Source organism: Lissotriton helveticus, chromosome 4_1 (assembly GCF_964261635.1).
Source record: "Lissotriton helveticus chromosome 4_1, aLisHel1.1, whole genome shotgun sequence".
Classification (NCBI taxonomy): domain Eukaryota; kingdom Metazoa; phylum Chordata; class Amphibia; order Caudata; family Salamandridae; genus Lissotriton; species Lissotriton helveticus.
In genome coordinates, this window is record NC_136063.1 from 761976695 (window position 1) to 761998480 (window position 21786).

General features: G+C 42.6%; 1 protein-coding gene across 4 annotated transcripts in view; it reads left to right on the forward strand.

Annotated features, from left to right (window-relative positions):
• Positions 1–21786, forward strand: part of KCTD1 (potassium channel tetramerization domain containing 1) — a 329020-nt gene that overhangs the window by 281948 nt on the left and 25286 nt on the right. For all 4 annotated transcript variants that reach the window (XM_078687386.1, XM_078687387.1, XM_078687388.1 and 1 more), the window contains one exon: positions 19840–20018. In XM_078687386.1, the coding sequence (XP_078543512.1) occupies positions 19840–20018 (179 nt within the window). The remainder of the gene's footprint in view (positions 1–19839; positions 20019–21786) is intronic.

The following is a 21786-nucleotide window of genomic DNA, read 5'->3' on the forward strand; positions in this document are numbered from 1 at the left end:
AGAAAGGCAAGCATCCATGCTGGAAGGGACGCCGTATCCAACCACCTGCAGGCCACGTGCCCACAGGACAGCCCAATCCAGAAGCCAGGGACCCCAATTGGGGAGACATCCTGCGACTAAACTTACCTAGGCAGAGCCTGCCCGCACAGAAGAACAGGAGTCCACACACTGGGAAACCCCTGGGCACCCTGGCATCCGAATGATCCAATGGCACAGAAAAAACGGAAAGAGGACTCGCATGCAACCAATCCCCCTAAGCATAGCCAGGCAGACCACCCAACTGTTACCCGAACAGTTAGGCATCCTCAATGGCAACCTAAGAAACTAAAACCAAACCACCAGACCTGCCTACCAGTCCTGCAACCAGAGGAACCATCATGCCATGATAGCAGAGGAGGAAGTCACAGACGCCAGCAATCAGAACCGCTGACGCAACAACCAGGAAGACAATTTTCTGATTCAGGTGAACCTGTACATTCGACACACTCGTCCAGCCATTGCCAGAGCCACAAAATGCTTATCCCAAGGATTACGCCATCAATACCCCATATGATGCCGCCCTTGGCCTCAAACCAGAGACCGTGAAAGTCTACAGCAGGCCAGTAGCCACCCTGCGAACTGCAGGAATGGAAGGCCCTAACCCCATCGAATAAATGAAGCTCTGCCAACAAGAATAGCCAGAAATGAACCTACCAGGAGAAAGTGGCAACAGCGCCACCCTTACCCACAAAACACAGGCGAAGCAGGAAACTGAGGTCACCATCTCACCAAGTAGCTGAAAGCGCATGAAGCCCACGCTGAACCAGAGAAAGCCACGAAACACCGTACACCAGTAGAACACTGCACAAGAAGAGCGCAAGTGGAGGCCCAATCACAGTACTGATCATAATTAGCCCTGATCTGTTGAGTTTTATAGCACACAAATCACCCGAAAGAGTAATCCGGAGCAAGGAAGCCCTACAAACCCATGTGTGTGACCCCTGAGCAAAAGCACCAGGAAATCAACAGGAAGCCACAGCATTCAAAAAATACTCACCCCGGCCGGAGAGGGGCACCACAGACTACCGTTCGGGCGAACACTGGAGCAAAGAAAAGTCAGCTGCACCTTATGCCAATGCCACTCCACTTGCTGGCCCTGGAATAATCGCCACTAATGTACCACCAAAACCCTAAGTATGTTACCCGCACCCTTGTGGCTAAACCTGACTCCAAAAGTAACCCTGGTCAGCAAGAGAACACATGGCCCAGACAGACTGCTGACACTAGAACACACGGTTCGGAGCCCCGCAGGCTGATAGCTGAGGAAACACCACCACCCTGGGTACCCAGAGATGCCCACTCTGACTGCAGGAAGGCACTGCAGACCTCCAGCTGGATGCAAACTGTGCATCCCAACCATCAGAGTGTGATCTGAAGACCATAATACTGGGCCCAACTGAAGTCAAACCAGGCATGGGGCTGCAGATTCACCATGGCACGAATACTTAATCACACCTTGAGAGTCGATAACCTTAAATACTAGGCCTCAATGACATTAACAACCGGACAAAGGGAACCGACCTGAACACGCCAGAAGCCCATGAGAACAGACAAAACAGCAGACAAACTGCTGAAGTGATGCATCATCTCTGCCCAGCAGGAGACCACTTCCTAAACAACGTAAGGGCTAATTTGTGAGTTTTGATCGTGAAGGTTCATACAGAGAAAAACCCGGTCCAAGGGCATTTTTGTACAGTCCATACGCACCAAACCACAGAACACTAGGTCAGATCCATTCATCTTAAGTACAGGGAAAGTATATTTGTGCCCAGAATCACCCGAAAACGAGCAGACTCCATGAAACCATGTTCCTCAGGTATAAAGTCAGCAGAACTGACCAACTGGCCACAACACCTGGTTAAATAGAGTAAAGGATCCCCAAATGCCCCATGAGGGCACAGACCAGAACAAACCCATACAATAGTGGAGAATGTCACATCCAGAGTCCCAAGACCCTGACCTCCACACAGACCTCCTGCTGGTGGAACCCAGCCCAGGCAACAGGCCATGCCCACCCCGAACGGAGGCAGGCTCCGCCGACATATACAAATACAATAGGATTTCATTTCACTTGCCTTCCTTTACAATAGGTGGGGTGCATGAAGATGTTGAGATTAAACCAAGCTTTCTAATGCCCTGGTTTTTTATTTGTAAAGGTCTAACGCACACAGAAATGCGCAAGGGTGTCCTGAGGGTGGATAACTATGCAAGAAGAGAAAAGGGAACCGTAGACTAAGAAGGGACGAGTAGGGCAAAACTTTATTCATGAAGAGAACTTTTAAGCCGTTAAAAAAAAAAATAGTGAAGGGAAGGATGGGGCGAAGAGGAAGAAAAGTTCCAGGCTTTGGCAGTAATATAACCGAATGATCGGACACCTAATCTCAAATCTTAGATGTATGGATTATGTAAAATATTGGCAAACGTTGCCATACTTACAGCCAACTGCTATCAGCAGGAGCAACGTGAACATGTAGATACATTCAAATTGGTTTTCCTGTCCTGTTGGATGCAATATCACGTTTACTCGGTCAGCTTGCTTTTTGCTACTGAAAATGCAGCCTGCAATAGACTAATTGTACTGCAAGTTTGTAAGGAAACAAGAGTTGGTAAGTGGTTGAAAATACTATTAAAGGCACAATCTAGCAATTAGAAATCGTAATTATCGAAGTTTTTTTTGCCTAGCCTCCTGCCTGGTGAAACTTCATTGTGTGTTTGCTATTTCTCTGAGCTTTGCCATTAAGTTGTAGCCTTAAAAAAAAAAAACTACGAGTAGACGTCACTGCTTCAGGTGTTAGTGTAAACAGAGAATAGTTTTCTAGTGTTTCTGAACTTTCTTCCAATTTATCCCCTCCCACTTTTACGCTGCCAGTTATTAGTGGTGTGGCTGGCCGTTTTCTGTAGATATCCTGATGCTGCTGCAGCCTAAAACATTTATGGGCAGATTCCTGAAAATGTATCTGTATATTTTGATTGGCAAAATGTCTTTCAAATATGTGGCAATATATTCATCAGCCACTCATTAAGATTTGAATTTGAATTCTAAAGCTGGGGAATGGGCAGGGACCTGCTGATGGCAGTAGATGCCGTCATCAACATGGGTCAAGCAGCACATTTCCCTGGACAAGTCTAAAAGCCTCATCCTGTGAAATTAAGAGGATTATACATCAGACCTAAGTAAGTTTGTATGAATATAAACCCGCTCTCCTGCCTGGTTTGGCTACTAGTGTGCACGGTACTGCAGGGTACTTTGGGATCATTTTGGCTATGTCCTCACGTCTTCAACTGCATTAGTTTGGATCCTAGTCAGTTCTGATTAAGGGATGCACTGGAGATGTGTCAGGAACATATACCCATGCATTATTATTCTAATCAGGAATTTTCTGAAATGCGTTTCTGACAAAATCTTTGACTCATCCCACAATACAACAGAAAAATTATTTGGGGTTGGAAATGGGAGGAGTTTGGAGCAGAAACCGTATTGAATCGAAAGGTCATATATATTTTAATATAAATGTTAACAGTTTTGAAATTACTCCTTGATCCTGCCTAAATTCCAGAATAGATGTAGTCTGACATGGACTGGGCCCCAAAAATGTAAAATAGTTTCATATGGCTTAATTACCAATGTGCCATAACTTGCAGGCGTAGGCTCCGTATCTGCATTGGAACTTTATTTCCTCCGGTGAGGGACCTTTTAATATCGTATTAATAGTCAAAGAGCAACTTGGGCATCATAAGCTTACATTGCATTAATAGTTTTAAGTTCAGTCCATGATGAGGTTGTATTCGTTTTTATTTAACCTTTATTCTGATTAAGAGATTAGTAAAGTTCTTTTTGGTTGTTTTTTTCTTTCGATTAGTCATAAACCCAAACAAGTATACAAAATTCTCATAAAAAAGAATGTTTAGACTCAAACATCAAGTAATACATTAAGTGTGCTCTATAAAGGACTAATCCCCTGTACTAATGATCGTAATCAGAGTTTAGATTCATAAAACACATGAAGAGATCAGTCAAACGAAAAAGAGTAAGATCAGAGGAGCATAATGCTCAAAGACAAACTAAAGCAGCTGAACTTCCCACTAAGAGTAGTTCATGAAACCCAGCTTAGTCTCACTAAATATAAAATAAATCGGCATACAGTTGCAGTAGCAATCTGTTAAAAATTAAATGACAATAACAGGGCAATAGGGTAACATCAACAGCAGTAGCCAGACCATCAAGAGTCTGTCAAGGGAGGAAAAAGGCATTGCATGTACCCAGGAACATGCACTAATATAAAAGACATGAGTACATGTTGCAGACAAGAGAACGTCCTATGCAAACTCTTTTTGAAATAGTTGCCGCACTTATAACTTTGACATATAGTAAACATAAACTAATGTAGCAAAGATGGAGATATGGGCTGTTTCCGTTGCAAAGAAACATGGTTTTATTAAAACAACAATCCAGAAAATGTACTTCTTTAGGATTCCTCCTACGTTTGTTATAACCCTCTAATTTTGTGGAATTTGCAAAGGTTTCCAATAGTATAATTGGGAAGGGGCTACTCTCATCTTCCCTGCAAAACCTATGAAAAACATATTGAGGCATTTCCACATGCGTAAAGTATACAATATACATTTAAGCATGTTTAAATGTAGATTGAATACATTTGAGCATGAGGAGATATCTATCATGAGGTAAAATGCAGTTAAGTTTTTTGCCTAAGGTGGAAATGTTTTACTCTGTGGAGAAATACTTCCCTTACTCCACTACCAATATAGTGCATGTTGCCACACACTGCAACCATGGAACAACATAATAGTACAAAAATTCAGTCAAGTACAAATATATCTTCGCCTGGGATAAGCCCCAATTTTGTGAATTACAAACGTGCCTTAACATTTCAAAAAGGCTCTTTGTATAAGCTGAACGTGTACGCACAAATACCATTAGGCTCAAAGTCTCTTGTTATGTGCAGTTTCTTGGTCAAAACTTTGAACGTGAAATGCTGGGCAACTGGAAGCTAATGTAAGAATAAAATGATGAAACACCTTGTGAAATAACATTCTAATTGATTGTCTGGATACCTTACATGAAGTCCTGTTTTAACAGGTGGGGACGCGTTGCTCCTCATTTTTTTTTTCTAATGAGGAGGGCCGTTTTAGGACGAAGGTCTTGGGTGTGAGGATAGGCATTTTAACATTTGCCAGAGTTTTCCATATAAACCATTATATAAAAGAGGTGTTTTAAAATAAACCAGTTGTCTCATTGTTGTACACCACCAAGATTGGCTTTTAGAAACTTAGAAGAGTATTGCCCTGGGTCTTTCCCAATGACTTGACAGACTGTTTGATGTGCGATTTTGGAAGTTGTTTAGTTGGTGAAAATAGGATAAAGGTTGTTGAACCAAAGTGAAGTTGTTTGATAGGAGTCTCTGTAGTCAAATGCTCTTTGACGTTACCATTAAATTGGAAATCTAGTGAAACCGGTAATGTAACAAGGAATGAGTTTACCAACCTAAATTGATCAAAATGAATACCCCATGTCTAACTTGGAGTGAATTTGTTCCCAAGCGAAACATGGTTGCGAGAAAGATTTGTTTCAAAGCATGATTTTCCTTGCTTTAACAAAGATTTGTATAGTGTTATGTTGCCACTAGTGTTGCTTCATGGCGTTTATGGTTCCTGTGCTTTCAAAACTGGGTCTTGAGAATTCCATTGCCGACTAAATTCCATGGCTTAGTTGCAAGATTTCACTTGGTCTTTAAATTCACTAGGTACTATTGAATGTAACCCTGAATACAGAAATATGGATGCCTTCCCCTGTAGGTGTATCTGCCTGTGGTGCTAACCTATACAGTAGCAGTTTTACTTCCTGATTTTAAAGTAAATATACTGTCATATGGTCCTGCGTTATCTTCATGTGCATTGATGGAGGCCTAATAGTTCCAATAGAAGTAATATCGACTCCTATTTATTTATTTATCTATTTGACGTTTTTATAGAGCGCGAACTTGACCCATTAGGGTATCGGAGTGCTTTACTGGAATCAGCAATAATATACAACATACTTGAGGGGGGGCTGGGTACACAAGGGATAAAGGACAAACATATTTACATTTGCATTTTACAAGGCAATGTAGGTTCCTGGGTACATGGAGGGAACTCGGAAGTTCAAGGTGGATAGTGTCAAGGTACTCCAGGGGGATGCATTAGACGGAAGTAGGGAAAGGTCTCAGGATGAGTAAGAGGCAAAGATTAGGTGAGGAATTTGCCCCTTAGGAAAGTTTTGGCATCCTTATTGAAGCGAGCCAGAGAAGGGGCTCTTCTAATGGCGGATGGGAGTGAGTTCCATATTCTCAATACAGCCCCAGAAAAGGCCCAATTGTAAGTTTTTTCTTTTTTCGAAAACGTGTAGGTTGGAGCAAGAGGTCTCTATATCTTCAGTCCTCCACTTGCTTTTTGTGACCCAGGAATCCAACGCATGTGCATAAATCACATCCCTCTAAAAAGGCTTACAGCTGCCTTTCTGCTATACTGTCTCGATCATTGGATAAAGGGTTGGGATCCCTAACACGGGGTGGTCGAGTGGCCTTTTTAGCCATCTCACAATCTACAGGATAAGCAGACTCTAGCTTTAAGCTGCCAACCTCAATCTGACTCATTACAATACGCCGAGATGGCCCTTCAGGGACGAGTCGCTACTCCTATATCAAATACTTATTAATATAACATGTGCAATAGACAAACAGCTCATCCACAAAGCAGCCTCAACATATATTCCAAACCTCATTAATCCATGGAAATGTAATCAGTTATTCTGGCTTATGTGTCTTTTACATACTGAGCTATATCCATCCTCCTTCAGGTCTGGGTGAAACTCTACCCTCAATTATGATTCCCCAGGAAAGTCTTACTGTTTTCCTGAGGATAGGTCTAAGGTCCTTCGGAGTGCGGATAGGCATTTTAACATTTGCCAGGGTTATAGCCAGGAGCTATGTGCTGGCATGGGGATCTTTCCATCGAACCCCCTAATGGGCCACCATAATCGGGCATGTCAAAAAAATGCAAGCCAGAAATTCGATTTGTAAAATATCTGAGAGGCAAACCTGTAGTCGCACCGAACGCATCCACCATTGTTAGTAGTTCTAGTGTATTGTGACCAGCTGCACGTGTGCAAGTGTACTGCAACTAGAAATCATTGGGTCGAAGTCCACTCCAGATCATCTCCTGCATACCTCTTGCTTGGTGAAGATGGGCGTTGGGATCAGGGTGATCATGGTGATTCAGCCTAGCAGAGGTTTGATTGTAGCTTTATGCTGGGTCTTACAGTCCTTGGGTTGCCACATCTTCTGTCTGTTCTCCAGGAGAGTCCATTTTCAGGTCAGTGTTAAGAACACCGATGTTCTTCCTGTCAAAACCCTTAACCTTCCACCCTTTCCCTCTGCCAAGGTTCAGGAGGGCCAAAGCCATTCTTCTTTGGCCGGCTCTCAAAAGCATTTGCCTCATTCTCGGTCAGACACTGCCCTACAAGCGGACTTTCTATCCCACCTCTGCAATCCTAGCCATCCATCCGCACAGAGCCCAAGTTTAGTCACTGACCCCACCTCTCCTTCTTGATGTGGAATGTACTGTTCAAGTGGCTGGACTCACTAGCTCTAGCAGCCCTGCATGGACAGTCCATAAATATCACACAATAGTAGTTCCCTTCAGAAGACTGACTGAGAGGGTTTGTTGTTATAAGCAGGGTTGTGGTGTGAACTGCGCCTTGGCTCTGCTCTGATTGAGAACGAGGCAGGAGAAGCAGTGATAAAAGATGCAGTATTAATAAAACAGACGAATATCAATAAAGGGCGGCTTTGAAAATGTTCGACATAAGCAATCATAAGACATCAGAGCTGTTACCATTATATCATTCTGTTCACGTATTGGACAAAGTGTAAAACATGGAATCTCTGAAGGGGGCACCATTTATGATTGTACTGTGCAAAAAGAGTCCGGTTTCTTTTACTTTCACATGTGCCTTTCACGTGACTAAATGCTGCAGTTAAATAAAATGTTTGTATCCGGTAGTCTTTCTTTCATCCTGACGTTACTCTTCATGTCTTGTAAATGATGTGGGCATACACTGACCGCCGTACAGTACTAAGTATAATTATGAATACGCAGCTGCTAAAAAGGAATACATTCATCAGATTGTAGATTTTCTAAAGAATGAAGTCAGTGTTGAGGGCCTTATAAGGTCGGTTCATTTTGCCTTGTCACATGGGCCTCTGTGCTGATGCCTGAGGCAAGGCTGTAATTGCAAGATGCCTTCTTTATTCATAAGTTGGTGCCCTTAGCCTGGGCTGACTCGTATAGAAGTGACGCACAGATGCATACTTTTGGTAGAACCTGCTCCAAGATTTGTCCTTTGCTTCCATTAATCTCAAAACTGGGTCAGCTTGCTGACAATGCTAGTTAGTCTATCCTTCCTCAGCTTTAAGGGTTTTGGGACATGGAATAACTGGTCCATCCACAGTTTCTGCTGAAGTACTGAAAAGATAGCCACTACTTTGTATGTATAGTTCCACTTTCCATGCTCATTTGATAAAGCTGTGCTGTCACTTCACTTTAATGCAATGTGATATAATTTGACTGTTCCTTGGTACCATATTGGTTACTCTGTAATGGGTCCCTGGAGTAGGTTGTCGACTGGTAGCGTTAAAACACCTTTCCCGACCCATGTGTGTTTGCCTTCTGCGTTTAACTACTCAGCGTAGGTGCGTGTATAGATCATGACCTAAAATTAGTGATGTCAAAAATAATTATAAAAAGTTGATAATAATTCAAATATTTATTTTTAAACAATAATGCTGAATCCTATATCTCATTTACCCATCAAAAGTTTACCTATTACTGAACCCTAAAAATTCCTTTGTGACGCCAAAATACAGAACTCAAACTCTTCCCCCCCCCACACACACACATTCCCGCCACTTAAATCCTAAAAACGTATTCACCCCCAAAAATCTTCCTACGTTTTTGGTAATGAGAATTAGGTAATTTTCACGGGTTTTGTTCCCTTCACAATTAAGTAGCAAAGATGTTGGCAAGAAGTTGGAATATAGCTTTAACTTTGTTTTGGAGGTTCTATATCCTAATTAAACACACCCATTATTTTGCAATCTAAGTTAATAACACTTTTAATTTTAATCAATTTAAAGTGCACACTTTAAATTTGACTTGTTGCTTTGAAGTAGCCTAGATAAGGTGTGGTGCTGTATAGAACGTTGTAATAAATATTCATGTTATTCTTCAGGGAAGCTATATGTATTGCCCGTGGTTTCAATTTAAAATGGAAACTGGCAGATGCAGGAGTTCTTCACTATGCAACAGTGATTGCACTCTTCTTTCTGCACATGCAGTATATTTCCAGCAGTGTTAAGTCTCCTTCCATTCCTTCACTTGTATGGCACTGCTCATTCACTACTGTCTCCTGCCATCGGTCTTCCCTCGATCACGCCCCTAAGCAGATATCCTCACTTTCGTCTCTATCTGAATGACACTGTCTTCGATGGTCCTAAGCTACTGGCTTCACCTCAGTCCCCCATCCTCTGGGCTTGCATGTCTTCCTGCATTGCCTGTATTTCAACAGGCTTCAGGCTGACTTCTCATCAGGCTCAAAGTTTGTGCTGCCAGTACGATGAACATGGGGTTCCATTGTTGTGCTCTGTAATGCATTTATTTTTATAAACTGCCAAAACCTGAAAATATGGTCTCGGCCATCTCTTTACTCAATCCCATTCTGGGTTGTAGATGGGGGTTAATGACCCCCTTCCCCCAAAAAAACAAAACATTGAAAGCTCTCCCCAGCTGTTGTCACTGACCTCTAAAGCCCCCTCAAAAGGCATCCTGATGCGGAAGCCCTTGGGTCAGTGTTCTACCACTATTACCCCGGATGTCTGGCAGTATTGCTAAGTAAGCATAAAAGCATGGGGTCATTATTTGTTCTGGTGCCAGTGGCGTAACAAAGGCCCCCATAGTGCGGGGAGCCCCGAGCTCTAGGAGGCCCGCTCAGCAGAGTGCCCTCACCTGAGTGCTCCTGAGTTAGTCCGGAGGGTGGCCCCTCCATGTACTTTGCAGGGGAGCGCCCTCAAGTTTCATTACACTACTGTCTGGTGCGTAGATTTTAATGAGCGGACACGTGACAAGAACACGCTTGCACTGACCGGTGTCAGCAGTCCTGCACAGAATCCTGCACAGCCTCCATTCTCCTTCTGACTGCTTCCTCCTGCAGTTGGATGCAGTGGCTGCTCCAGCACCAGAGAGAATATTTGACTTACATTGGGAGACAGCCTTGGGGTTGCCCCTGCGAGTAGGAGTGATTTGTCCAGATGTAGACCATCCGCATCAAGATAATAGGTTTGTATTTTCTCTTCAGGCCACTTGGTGCTAGTACTTTGTGGCTTACTGTTTTGATACAAGAAAATGCACCAAATGTGCGCTCAGTCCTAATTTATACCCTGGTACACAGTGTTTGTGCAGTTGGGTAGTGATAATTTTTCTGAAGCCTGTGCAGAACGCAATGAAAAAAGCACAATGAAATGTCTGAGAGCTGTACAACCCAGTTAAAACAGTTGTATGGTGCAGTACCCTAAATATATGCTGTATGTCATGTGCTCGGGACCTAGCATTGTCATTTATTTTTAACTAGGTGGTGTCACCAGTTTGGTGTATTTAATCCCAAGCATTTCCTTAACGAGAAGCAATATCCACTTGAACGCATTGTATAAAGCAATAACGTAATGCCCCACCACATGGTCTTTTTGCTCACAACGCCACACCAGTTTGGACCCAGCCTTATGCAAATCGGTCTTGACCCTGATCCTCGTGCGAACAGCCCAGCCCGAACTGCCAAGTCGGGTCCTCCCTGGACGGGAAACGAGCAAGCATCCTGGGACCAGAGGGTTTTATGGAGCATTACAAAAATAGCAGTGGCTTAAAAAATTTTGTGCAGTCCGATAGCCCTAGCTTAATTGCTCAATGTTGCTAGCACACCAAATTTTTTTCTGGTTCTTTCTATATGCCAGGGAAATAGCATTGTGCCATTTGTAACCGTAGCGCTACTCCGCCAAGTACTTGGGACATTGTACTGCAATTTGAATGCAGCACCACATTTCAAAATTGCATAGTAAGCCTCAATCAACTGCTGCTTGTTGTCTCATGTACCACTTTAACACAGTAGTGATATTTTGCCCCAATAATTGTTTCGAAGCCAGTTTTTGCCAATTAAATGGTCGCCCAAATTGAACTTACGCATTACAATGAACTAAACTAAATGAACATGCTGTCTCGTTGGGTTACAACAAGAAACTAGGACTGTTGTGTCTCAAAATTTGGATAAATTCATTGCCCAAAAGAGGGCTATTTAAATGTATGTTAGCAGGTGTCCCTGGTGACTGTGGTGCGTTGAAATTATTTTTGATGTAAGTATGTGGCATAGTGTAATTTGGAAAACAGGGGACCCCTACGCGAATTAGATTTGCTATAGGTAGGGCAAAAACAGTTTTGAAAAGAAATTATAGCAAACAATTAATAAGAAAATGCCAAAACCTCTCATTCACATACTCGTGTGTATAGCTACGACATTCACACAATCTTATAAGTTTATGATCACAAAGAGATGTATATTGAGTTTTTTTTTAAAAATCTTTTATTTTTATTTTATAGCAATATTTGTCTGATTATTTTGAGTGTCCTATATAGGCTCTTTAAATAGATGATTATAATACACAATTCAATATTTCATTTAATGAAGATATACACATTTAAAGAAAAGAATTTTTTTGAGAAATATAAACACATATCACAAAAACTAACAAAGACAATTCGGTCAATGGTCTATTGTGGTGGGCAAAAGCGGTGAGTATTGGCACTACGCGCGTTTCGGCATTCTGCCTTCATCAGGTGACCGTCATTCACGTGTATATTGTACAGGACAACAAAGACTTTTTATCTGAAAATGTGATATCGCTATATAGATAGGGGTGCGATTCGTTTGAAGATCCTCGTGGATTATCACGCCGTTTTAGAAAATTGCTTGTACAAAAGATGTAAGATTTTTGACACCCAGTCTGCACTTTTTTCCCCTTTCTTTTTTCTCTTCTCCAAAGGCCTATGTTCAGAGGCCCCTGAGTGGGAAACTTTATCTGTGTCACTTTTCTTAGATATACTGCAGGTCTTGAAACGTCATGATTTGGGAGACCGGCAAATGTAGTTTGTAATTTTTTCTTTTGCTTTATCAAGGATGAAGCAGGACAGTTTCCCCGTATTTTAAATCGAGGATGACGTATATAATATGGCTTTAGTAGATACACCGTGCTTCGTTTTGCAGGCTGATAGATTTCGGCCAGACCTCCCCTCGACGTACCGGTGGTTCAAGAAAAAAGTGCAGACTGGGTGTCAAAAATCTTACATCTTTTGTACAAGCAATTTTCTAAAACGGCGTGATAATCCACGAGGATCTTCAAACGAATCGCACCCCTATCTATATAGCGATATCACATTTTCAGATAAAAAGTCTTTGTTGTCCTGTACAATATACACGTGAATGACGGTCACCTGATGAAGGCAGAATGCCGAAACGCGCGTAGTGCCAATACTCACCGCTTTTGCCCACCACAATAGACCATTGACCGAATTGTCTTTGTTAGTTTTTGTGATATGTGTTTATATTTCTCAAAAAAATTCTTTTCTTTAAATGTGTATATCTTCATTAAATGAAATATTGAATTGTGTATTATAATCATCTATTTAAAGAGCCTATATAGGACACTCAAAATAATCATACAAATATTGCTATAAAATAAAAATAAAAGATTTTTTTTTAAAAACTCAATATACATCTCTTTGTGATCATAAACTTATAAGATTGTGTGAATGTCGTAGCTATACACACGAGTATGTGAATGAGAGGTTTTGGCATTTTCTTATTAATTGTTTGCTATAATTTCTTTTCAAAACAGTATGTGGCATAGTGCCCACAACTTTTTATGCTGAAAACAAGTTTCAGTAATGCGTCCGGCATACATTTTAAAACTGGGTTTAAGATATGGCATTTCACAACTTCTTTAATAACCAGAATGCACATATATATCAGCCCTTACAGCTGTAAAGAAAAGCCATTATGTAAAAAGGTGTGCGATTCCTAGCTGGCTATGTGGCTAACCGAAGACATTAACTAATAATCCATTATAAACATTGGGCACGTTTGACTGGGGATGTAGCCTAATATATTTAGTCCAGGGCCCTGTGCCTGACCTGCATAAATAAAGCCTTTTGCGCTAGAGGATTAAAATCCGAAAGCAACAATTCTTTTTTAAGCTATTTATTTTGGCATCCTTATCCTGTCCGATTAGCAATAATGCATTTGTCATGATACTAGTTAGTCCAGAACATACATGTTTGCCTTTAAAAAAGAAAATGGTTACCAAAATTTCTACGCATTTCCCAAAGGTGAGCACATGACTGTCATCAGATTTACTATGTTTCAGCATGAGCTTTCATTTAACAATACAATGCATTCTGGGACTTAAACTTCATTTGAGCCATTTGGAAGGGAAACCTGGACTGCAATATGGTGCCCCCAATGACACACTGGAGAGAAGCACGTCACACAATTTCCCAATTGAGATTTTTCGTCATTGAACATGTACAAATTCAATTTGGTATAGATAACCAGCAAAGGTTATTGCAGCGAGAATTATTTTGGATCAAGTACTTAAGAACCCTGGCACCAACAGGTCTTAACGACAAATATGATCTGGCTTGCTACTTATAGGACTCACGAATTAACACTAGCACTACGTTTACATCTAACTAAAAACCTTTAAAGTAATGCACAATACGCACATACTGACGGTATTTCCAACTGGTAATGTTCACCCTAACGGATGTAATATAATAACATTGTTTATAAGAGTTTACACCAGTGTTAGACACGTTCAATCAGGATCTCTTGTACTGATATTACAAACGTTAAGCGATCTATTTGCAATATCTTAGTAATAGTGATGTAGATGGAGTTTTTTTCAATTACTGTATTTGAAAGCATGTATTTAATTTATGTATATTGGTGAATTATGATTAATACGCCTTTTGGTAACCACTGTGAACATGTTTTTGAAACCACTGTGAACACACGACACTGTACACTAACACCCATAAACCAACCAACCTCATTATCCATCCGCTCCGACCGTTATGAGAAATGAGCACACACGTGCCTATGTTTTACATAAAGTATAAACACCCATATTTTCACAGCGTAATAATTTTGCTAGTGGCAATAGCAACGCGTGCCTACTAAGACATCATGAAACATCATCTTATCGACATTAGGTCGTTTATTACAAGTCCCATCAGGACTTTGTCAAGGGATAGAGCCGGTTTGATTAACATGATTACAACCCCAAGATGGCGCGCATAGTAACTACTGCATTGCGTGATCTTTACATAGTGAGCCCGTTTTCAGTTTCGACAACACCCTACGTAACATAATGATTGAGCTCAAATGAAGTTCACTCCCGAGACCCAGTCGAGCAAACAATCACCGAGTAGCGGCTTTTTCTATGACGGTCGAGTTTCTCCACCAGACAGGTATTTAATGTTAAGGAATGACAGTGCGTGAGACTTGGGTCGTTTATGATCAACGAGTTAGTAACGGCGTCACATTCTTTTGATCTTGTAGATTAAGAATCCCGGTATCGAAGATAAGGTAGGGTGTTCTATCTCATTGAAACACGGTCATGTTGTCTCCAGCTTACAACCTGATTTCCCATTAAATATACGCTTGTTGTTACAGCTTATCACGAGCAAGACAAGCAGGTATGTCGTTATTACTATCACGGGCACAGAGGTCTTAAACAATATGACAAACTGAGTCCACATTATTATTTTTCTGTTTATTCATATAGCGCTTCAGACATACAGGCCACCACCCAAGCATACCAACTAAAGCATCTTAGTTGACACCAGGTACGCTATTCATTTAATATATCTGCACACCCTCATGATCAACCATATAAACTACATTCCACCCTTACATTGAATACTTTTTCATTTCTTGCAGAATTGCCCCTGACGAAGGCACAACTTCGGGTGCCGAAATGCATTGGGCCTATTTACAAATGTGGGCCTATTTACAAATGTCTGTAAAATAATGTCATGTATATAAGTTTTGATGCAAATGTATTTACAAATGTTCTAGGCAATTGTTATGAATATTGAAAATAACATAAGCAAACAACATAGAGGAAGAGTAAAATAAATGCACGAACAAGTGTAAAAATCAATCAAAAAGAGTGTGTTTAAACATTTTATTTTTTAAGGTGCGGAGCACCAAGTGAACAGTGCATGATTAGGTGAGCTAAAACTCTCCATAACCATTCCCAATGACATGGAGACATCTAGTAATGTTTGGATCTGTGAACTTGAAATGGTCTCATAACCATTGGTCCCGTGCTGCACTGTAGGTATTCCTTTGATGAATGGATGCCTTGCACATCTTTTTGATGCCCCCAAACGGTAGTGTACATTCACAGAGAATCAATCCTCAGTGGAAATAACCATGTTGAAGGTGAATGATGTAAAATAGGTAATCAGGTTTATCCTGTGGCATCCTGTGATGCTCTAAACGGGTCCTGCTCTTACCCTTTTAGTCTTGCTGCCTTTAAATCCAGATGAAGGGGGCTATCGGACTCGAAAAAAATACAAAAAGGGTGTCAGAAATGACTACAGAGAATGTAACTATTTGTATATGATTTAAACACCTTTAAAACGATTAACAACCAAGTGGGGTACAAGATAAAACAAAGAGCAGAGGGTATCAGACTACAGCGGCTTTGTCAACCTCCTTGTCGGCTCTGCTGCTTGTTGTCATTGTCTGCTTCTCATCCTGCGGTGGAGCAAGTATGTTGCAAGAAGGGAAGCTGTCAGGGTGTGCACATATCTCCATCAGCAGACTACCGTGGATACCCATCAGCAGACTACCGTGGATACCCAATCTCCTCTGGCAGATGCAGCATTGCTGGCTCGCAAGGAGCTCGTACTTGTTAGATTACACAAGGCCACCTTTGCCACTCTGTTCTGACATTCTCACGTAGGTGGTTCTTTTGTATGTGCCCGAGTCTTGTGCAGTGATGGTGATTAGATATGCAAGATTGCATGCCGCCTACAAGGTGATTTTCAGTAGCTTGCTGAGCCCGGCCCTTCTTGTCCCAGGCTGACTTCATGGTAGAGGCAAGTGTTGGAAATGTAGCCAGCGCCTACTTCAGCTTGGCACCACTTGCTTGTCTGTAACTTTGTTTTTAAAGCTAGCTTCCACGTTTTTTCCCAATCAAATGAGAGGCAATTGACAATTTCCAACACTTGTATTTTTGATTTTTCACTTGCACTAATTCTCATGTTGACATTTAGGTCAGGACAAGCAATGCAGTGCTACTTAAGAACTCATGAATGATGATTATACGTTTGGGGGCATCAAGTTGTGTATGTTTTAGTCTGATTTGTTTACTTTGGGAAAACCTTTTCCCCATTCTTTAAACCCTGAGCATTATTTCAAAAATGTAATCTGCCCAATATGATGTAAATTTAGCACATAAAAAAATATTACTCTGACAGACCCCCAAAATATCATGTAAATGGTCTTTAAATTATTTTCATACTAACTGCCCTTATGGTTGCCTTTTTTTTTGTTGCTATGTGGCTGTTTGTCTTTTTTTGCTTCTCTGTCGCTGATGAACAATCTGATTGTACACATGAAATAGTTTGCCTGTGCACAGGCATGAACATTCATATGCAAGCCCCTCCCACAGTGAAATTACTTTCTTGCATATTTGCCTATGAAAAGTAGGACAGTCCGATTACGAAAAAGTCTGGTCACAAACATTGCACTGTTGCGTAAGTTGTGGCATGGCAGGCTTTGTGATGTGGAAATGTATAGGTGGAGTACTTGGCTTGGGAAGGAAGTGGCTCTAACTTTGCACATGACGAAGTAAAATCACAATTGAAAGAAAAGATTCAGTGGTGAAGGTGTAAGCCCGCTGGCACTGCAGTCCTGTTGAACTGGAGTTTACTCAGACAGAATTTTATGGGGTTGTTTCCGCTCAACCCCCTTCCACCTACTTCCTTGAGGCATACACTGATTCTGTTTGTCTCCTATTTGAAAATCATTACCTGGTTATTTGCATTAAATATATCCTCATGATTCATCGTGCTTCTTGTCACTTTGCGTGTATTCTCTCTATGCCACTGGTCGCCAGTGCGTCCATTGTAACACTTTAAAATGTTGCTCATCGTTCAATATATTTTTCGCTGAGGGCAGCACTAATAGGGTTCTTTGTTTGATCTGTTTATTACACTGGTCAAAATAACCAACCGGGACCCTGATATTAGCAGGGTCTGGTGGCTCAGTGGACTAATTTGTCCACTGCAGGGGCCTGTGTTTGACCTCATGGTCACAGGTTCAAATCCTGGCAGGTCCACTCAGCCTTTCATCCATTTGAGGTCGAAAAAATGAGTACCATTGAGTTGGGTAACAATAAATATCTGTTAGTCAGCGCAAAGACACCCACGGGTAATCATGCGCTTTACAAATACACATGTATGTATATTAGCACACATGTATATTAGCACACATGAACCTCTAATTAGACAGTGGTGTAGAAACACCTCCGTCTCCTAATCAGATCTTTCTCGCTCTGTTCCAAGGCTCCCTTCATAGACACCCAAGTCTGGTACAGGTTGAACCCAGTACGGGTCTGAATAGCATCTCTTCCTCTACAGTGTCCTTGGTGCGTATGTAACCTACGACTTAGCCAGAACCCGCTGTTGCTCATGCCATCAGCCAGACTTGGAATTGCTACCTCGACTGAGGAACTGGCTGTCTGCTCTGGCTCCTACACTAACCAAACCAGCCAGTGTGGGCTTGGCCCCAACAAAAGGTCCAGACGCATCCACTGAGCACATTTGAATGCTTAAGCAGCAGCATTTCAACAGTGTCCCAGCCAGATTAGGGACGAGGAGGCAGTCGGCCATATCCTACCTCGTATCTGGCTCTCCGGTTAAGATGTAGTTGCCTGGGTTTAACATATTGAAAACGAATTGAGTTGCAAGTCACTAAACTGGAGCAGTCCGAAATGGACAGCATGGTATTAGTAGCAATTTAAAAAGTAGTGGGTTATTTTGGGCAAGTGCATTCCTAAAACGGTTTGGAGTAAAAGTTGCTAGCAGTACGAATTATTATAAAAAGACACAGCGCAATAAATGGGTTGACATTGTGGACGTTTTACAGTGTTAACTGGTGCAAATGTGCTCAATGGGGTTGTACTCTTTGCTCCCCCTCTAAAGTAGTATTTGCATTCTAGGAAGTTAAGCAATGGATGTTTCCTCTTGAGCTTGAAAACGCACCATTTGCTAAAAGATTTTCCCCGATTAATTTATTTATTTTGGAGGTTGAAACCCTGCCTATGGAGTAGGTCTTGCGTAGCGATCAATGTTGTATGGAGTAGGTCTTACGTAGCGATCAATGTTAGTTACTAGTATAATGTGTTATACAATGATCCATTTGACAGTACATTTCTGGGCTCTCCCTTACTTGGGGTAGAACGTCATGCCCACCTACAGAACTCTTTAAATCTTACTCCTTTGTAAACAGTATTTCATTTTTAGGTCGAGCTGGTTAGCATCCAAAGGATGCGTCCAGCTGGAGACCTTATGTTATCTGTTACGGGGGAAGGACGGACAAGAGGGTGGTACGAGCTTCTGCCTGGATTTGTGTGCGCGAACGCGCACGTCCCGTCCCGCGCCGTACACATGCGCACGCATACAGACAGACACTCGCTCACACCCCCCCTCCCCCACAGTCACGCACTCCAAGACACATACACACACACGCACGCACACACACATACACAGGCCCCCCCCCGCACGCGCGCACACATGCCCCCCCTCGCAGCTCAGCAACCCACTCACCGGCCTCCTTGGTGCGGCGGCTCTCCTCAGCTGCAGGGCCCGCCGGCAGCAGGACTCTTCTTCCCTCCTTCGGCACCGGGGCGCAGGGTAGGCTCCTGCCTGCTCCGGTGCTCCAAACAATCGCGGCTCTTCCATGGGAGGCGGGGTAGGCTCCCGCCCTCCCACTTCCTGTTTCCGGTTGTCGCGCCGGCCTGCCTGACTTCCTGGTCGCAGGCCAGCGGTGCGAGCTCTGGCGGGCTTTGGCTTTAAATGCTATTAATCCGACGAAATGTACGAAAAAGCTACTGCATTTTGAATAATGTGTTTGCTTAACTCTTAAACGAGTTTAACACAGTGTCTAAATTTGGAAGGGCTGGTGCGAAGGCGCCAGAATAGTATCGAGGGGAACGGCGCTTCTCAGATGTTTTCTGCCTCTGCCTGCTGAGGTGTTCTCTCAAGGTGTTTCTTCCATGAAGTGTGTTTTCTGTGGGAGAGTACCCAGTCCCAGTGTCACTTGCATTCAATAGTTATTTAATTCTTTATTAAAATATATAATTTGAATTAAGTTCTGTTTTTTTTTAATTTACACTGCCAATACCTGCATGATATGTGAAGGAGAATCATGAAAACAATTAACCTGTTTTATGGTTGGATACTAGTATGTTTAGCCGTAATTATTTCATAAGCCCCATTTTTCGAATTTTAATGTACTTACCTTGGTGTTCTGGTGTTCCTTTATATTCTGACCTATGTTAGCTTGCTCTATTTTACTGTTTATGCATTTGGTCAGTCAGTAAATGTGCTGTGTTTTATCTCCTACAGGACAGTCGGCCCAACATGTCCAGACCTATGATCACCAGATCACCGGCATCTCCACTGAACAACCAAGGCATTCCGGCTCCAGCGCAGCTCACCAAGTCCAATGCGCCTGTGCACATTGATGTGGGTGGACACATGTATACCAGCAGCTTGGCAACACTCACGAAATACCCAGATTCTAGGTAAATTTTGTTTGCAATTCGTTGTTTGTTTGGATGTATAGCAATTGCATGCTTAGCATTGTCATTTGGCTCATACTTGTGAGACTGCCTCCATAAACGCTCGGAATTTGAGGGCAGAATCTATTATCGGCTGAGTGGTGGAGACGATAATATGGGTGTTGTCGGCATACGACAATACCTGGTACCCAAAAGATCGCACAATTTTAGCCAGTGGGGTCACGTAGATGTTAAACAGAAGCGGGCTCAACGCAGAGCCAAGCGGAACCCCACATTGCACCGAGTGGGAGGGAGACAGAAAGTTGCCCAACTTTACTCTCTGCCGTCTTTGATGGAGGAAGGAGGAAAGGAGATTCAGGGCACTACCTTCCACCCCTATACCCTTTAGCCTATCGACCAGGATTAGAGGGGACAGGGTGTCGCAAGCTGCCGTTAAATCCAGCAGCACCAGCAGAGTGGTCTGTCCCCTGTCCACCTCCGATCTGATATTATTGACCACAACTGTGAGGTCAGACTCGGTGAGGGCAAGCCACGATGCACTGCCCATGAGGCATTCCTAAATTTGAGGCCGCATATCCCTCGCAGAATTTGTGCCTGGGGGCCCGACAACCCTCACCTTGCCTTAATCCCCCCCACTCAGTCACCTACAACTGGGAGTGAAGCAGCCTCATCTCAGTCAACTACTCAGGGGCCAGCCTGGTCCACACCCTATGCCATCAAAGAAGACGATGAGCAAGCAGTTGGGTAAAGTCTCGGATTTTTTTTCATTCCTTCAGTCAAACGCCCGACGCTGCGAGATGACGCAGGCGCCACTGCAATGGGGATCAGAAAAGCGGATTTGGCGGCTATGTTTAAAAAATTCCAAAAAGGAACTTCGCAATGACTCTACTCTACTCTTCGCACTTTACTCTTCTCCACTTTCCTGCTTCTGACCTTTGCCCTCACCTCCACTTTCCTGCTTCTGACCTTTGCCCTCACCTGTCCTGGCCCTTTAGTCCCCCCCGTTCTATCTGTGAATTTTTCCCTCGTCATTTGAGATCTAGCTATTCTGTCCGATGCCCCATGGAGCTGCCTGGTTTAGCTATAGGGGAGACAGGCCGGGGATTCTCTCCTTGGACGTCACCTACCCAGTCGGTTTTTTGACAGACTTCCTTTCATCTCTCTTATCGTCTCTGCTCGCTTCCTTCCGCCTTCTATTTTTCTCCTTCTCTCCTCTCTCAATGTAGTGAGACTGACCTATTCTGTCTGATGCCCAATGGAGCAACCTGGTTTATCTATAGGGGAGATGGGCCGTGGATAACCTCCTTTGGTCGTCACCTACCCAGTTGGTCTTTAGACAGACTTCCTTTCGTTTCTACTGTTTGTCTCTTCCCCTATCTTCACTTTCTCACCTCCCTTACCCCCCACCACTTCCCCTCTACACTTCAATTATCTCATCTTCTACGCTCTTGCAATTGTTTGTCTAGCAACTGATGTAATTTGGAACTGATGTCATCTTGTAATTGTAATTTTTGTGGAACCTCCTGTAAAGCGCTCTGATACCTCCGGGTCTAGCCAGTGCTATATAAAACTCTTGAATAAATAAAAATAAAAATATTCCTTCATTAACATGTTATTTTCTATCAAGACTTCATGAAGTAGTGCTACAAATAGTACACAGGGATTGCATTTCTTTCCTACTGCTCCATTTTATAAAAATGTAGACTACACTTATATTTTGAAAATCTTTGGGCATTTAGGACTCTAGTGGTTGTTTGTTCTTGGCCGTCAA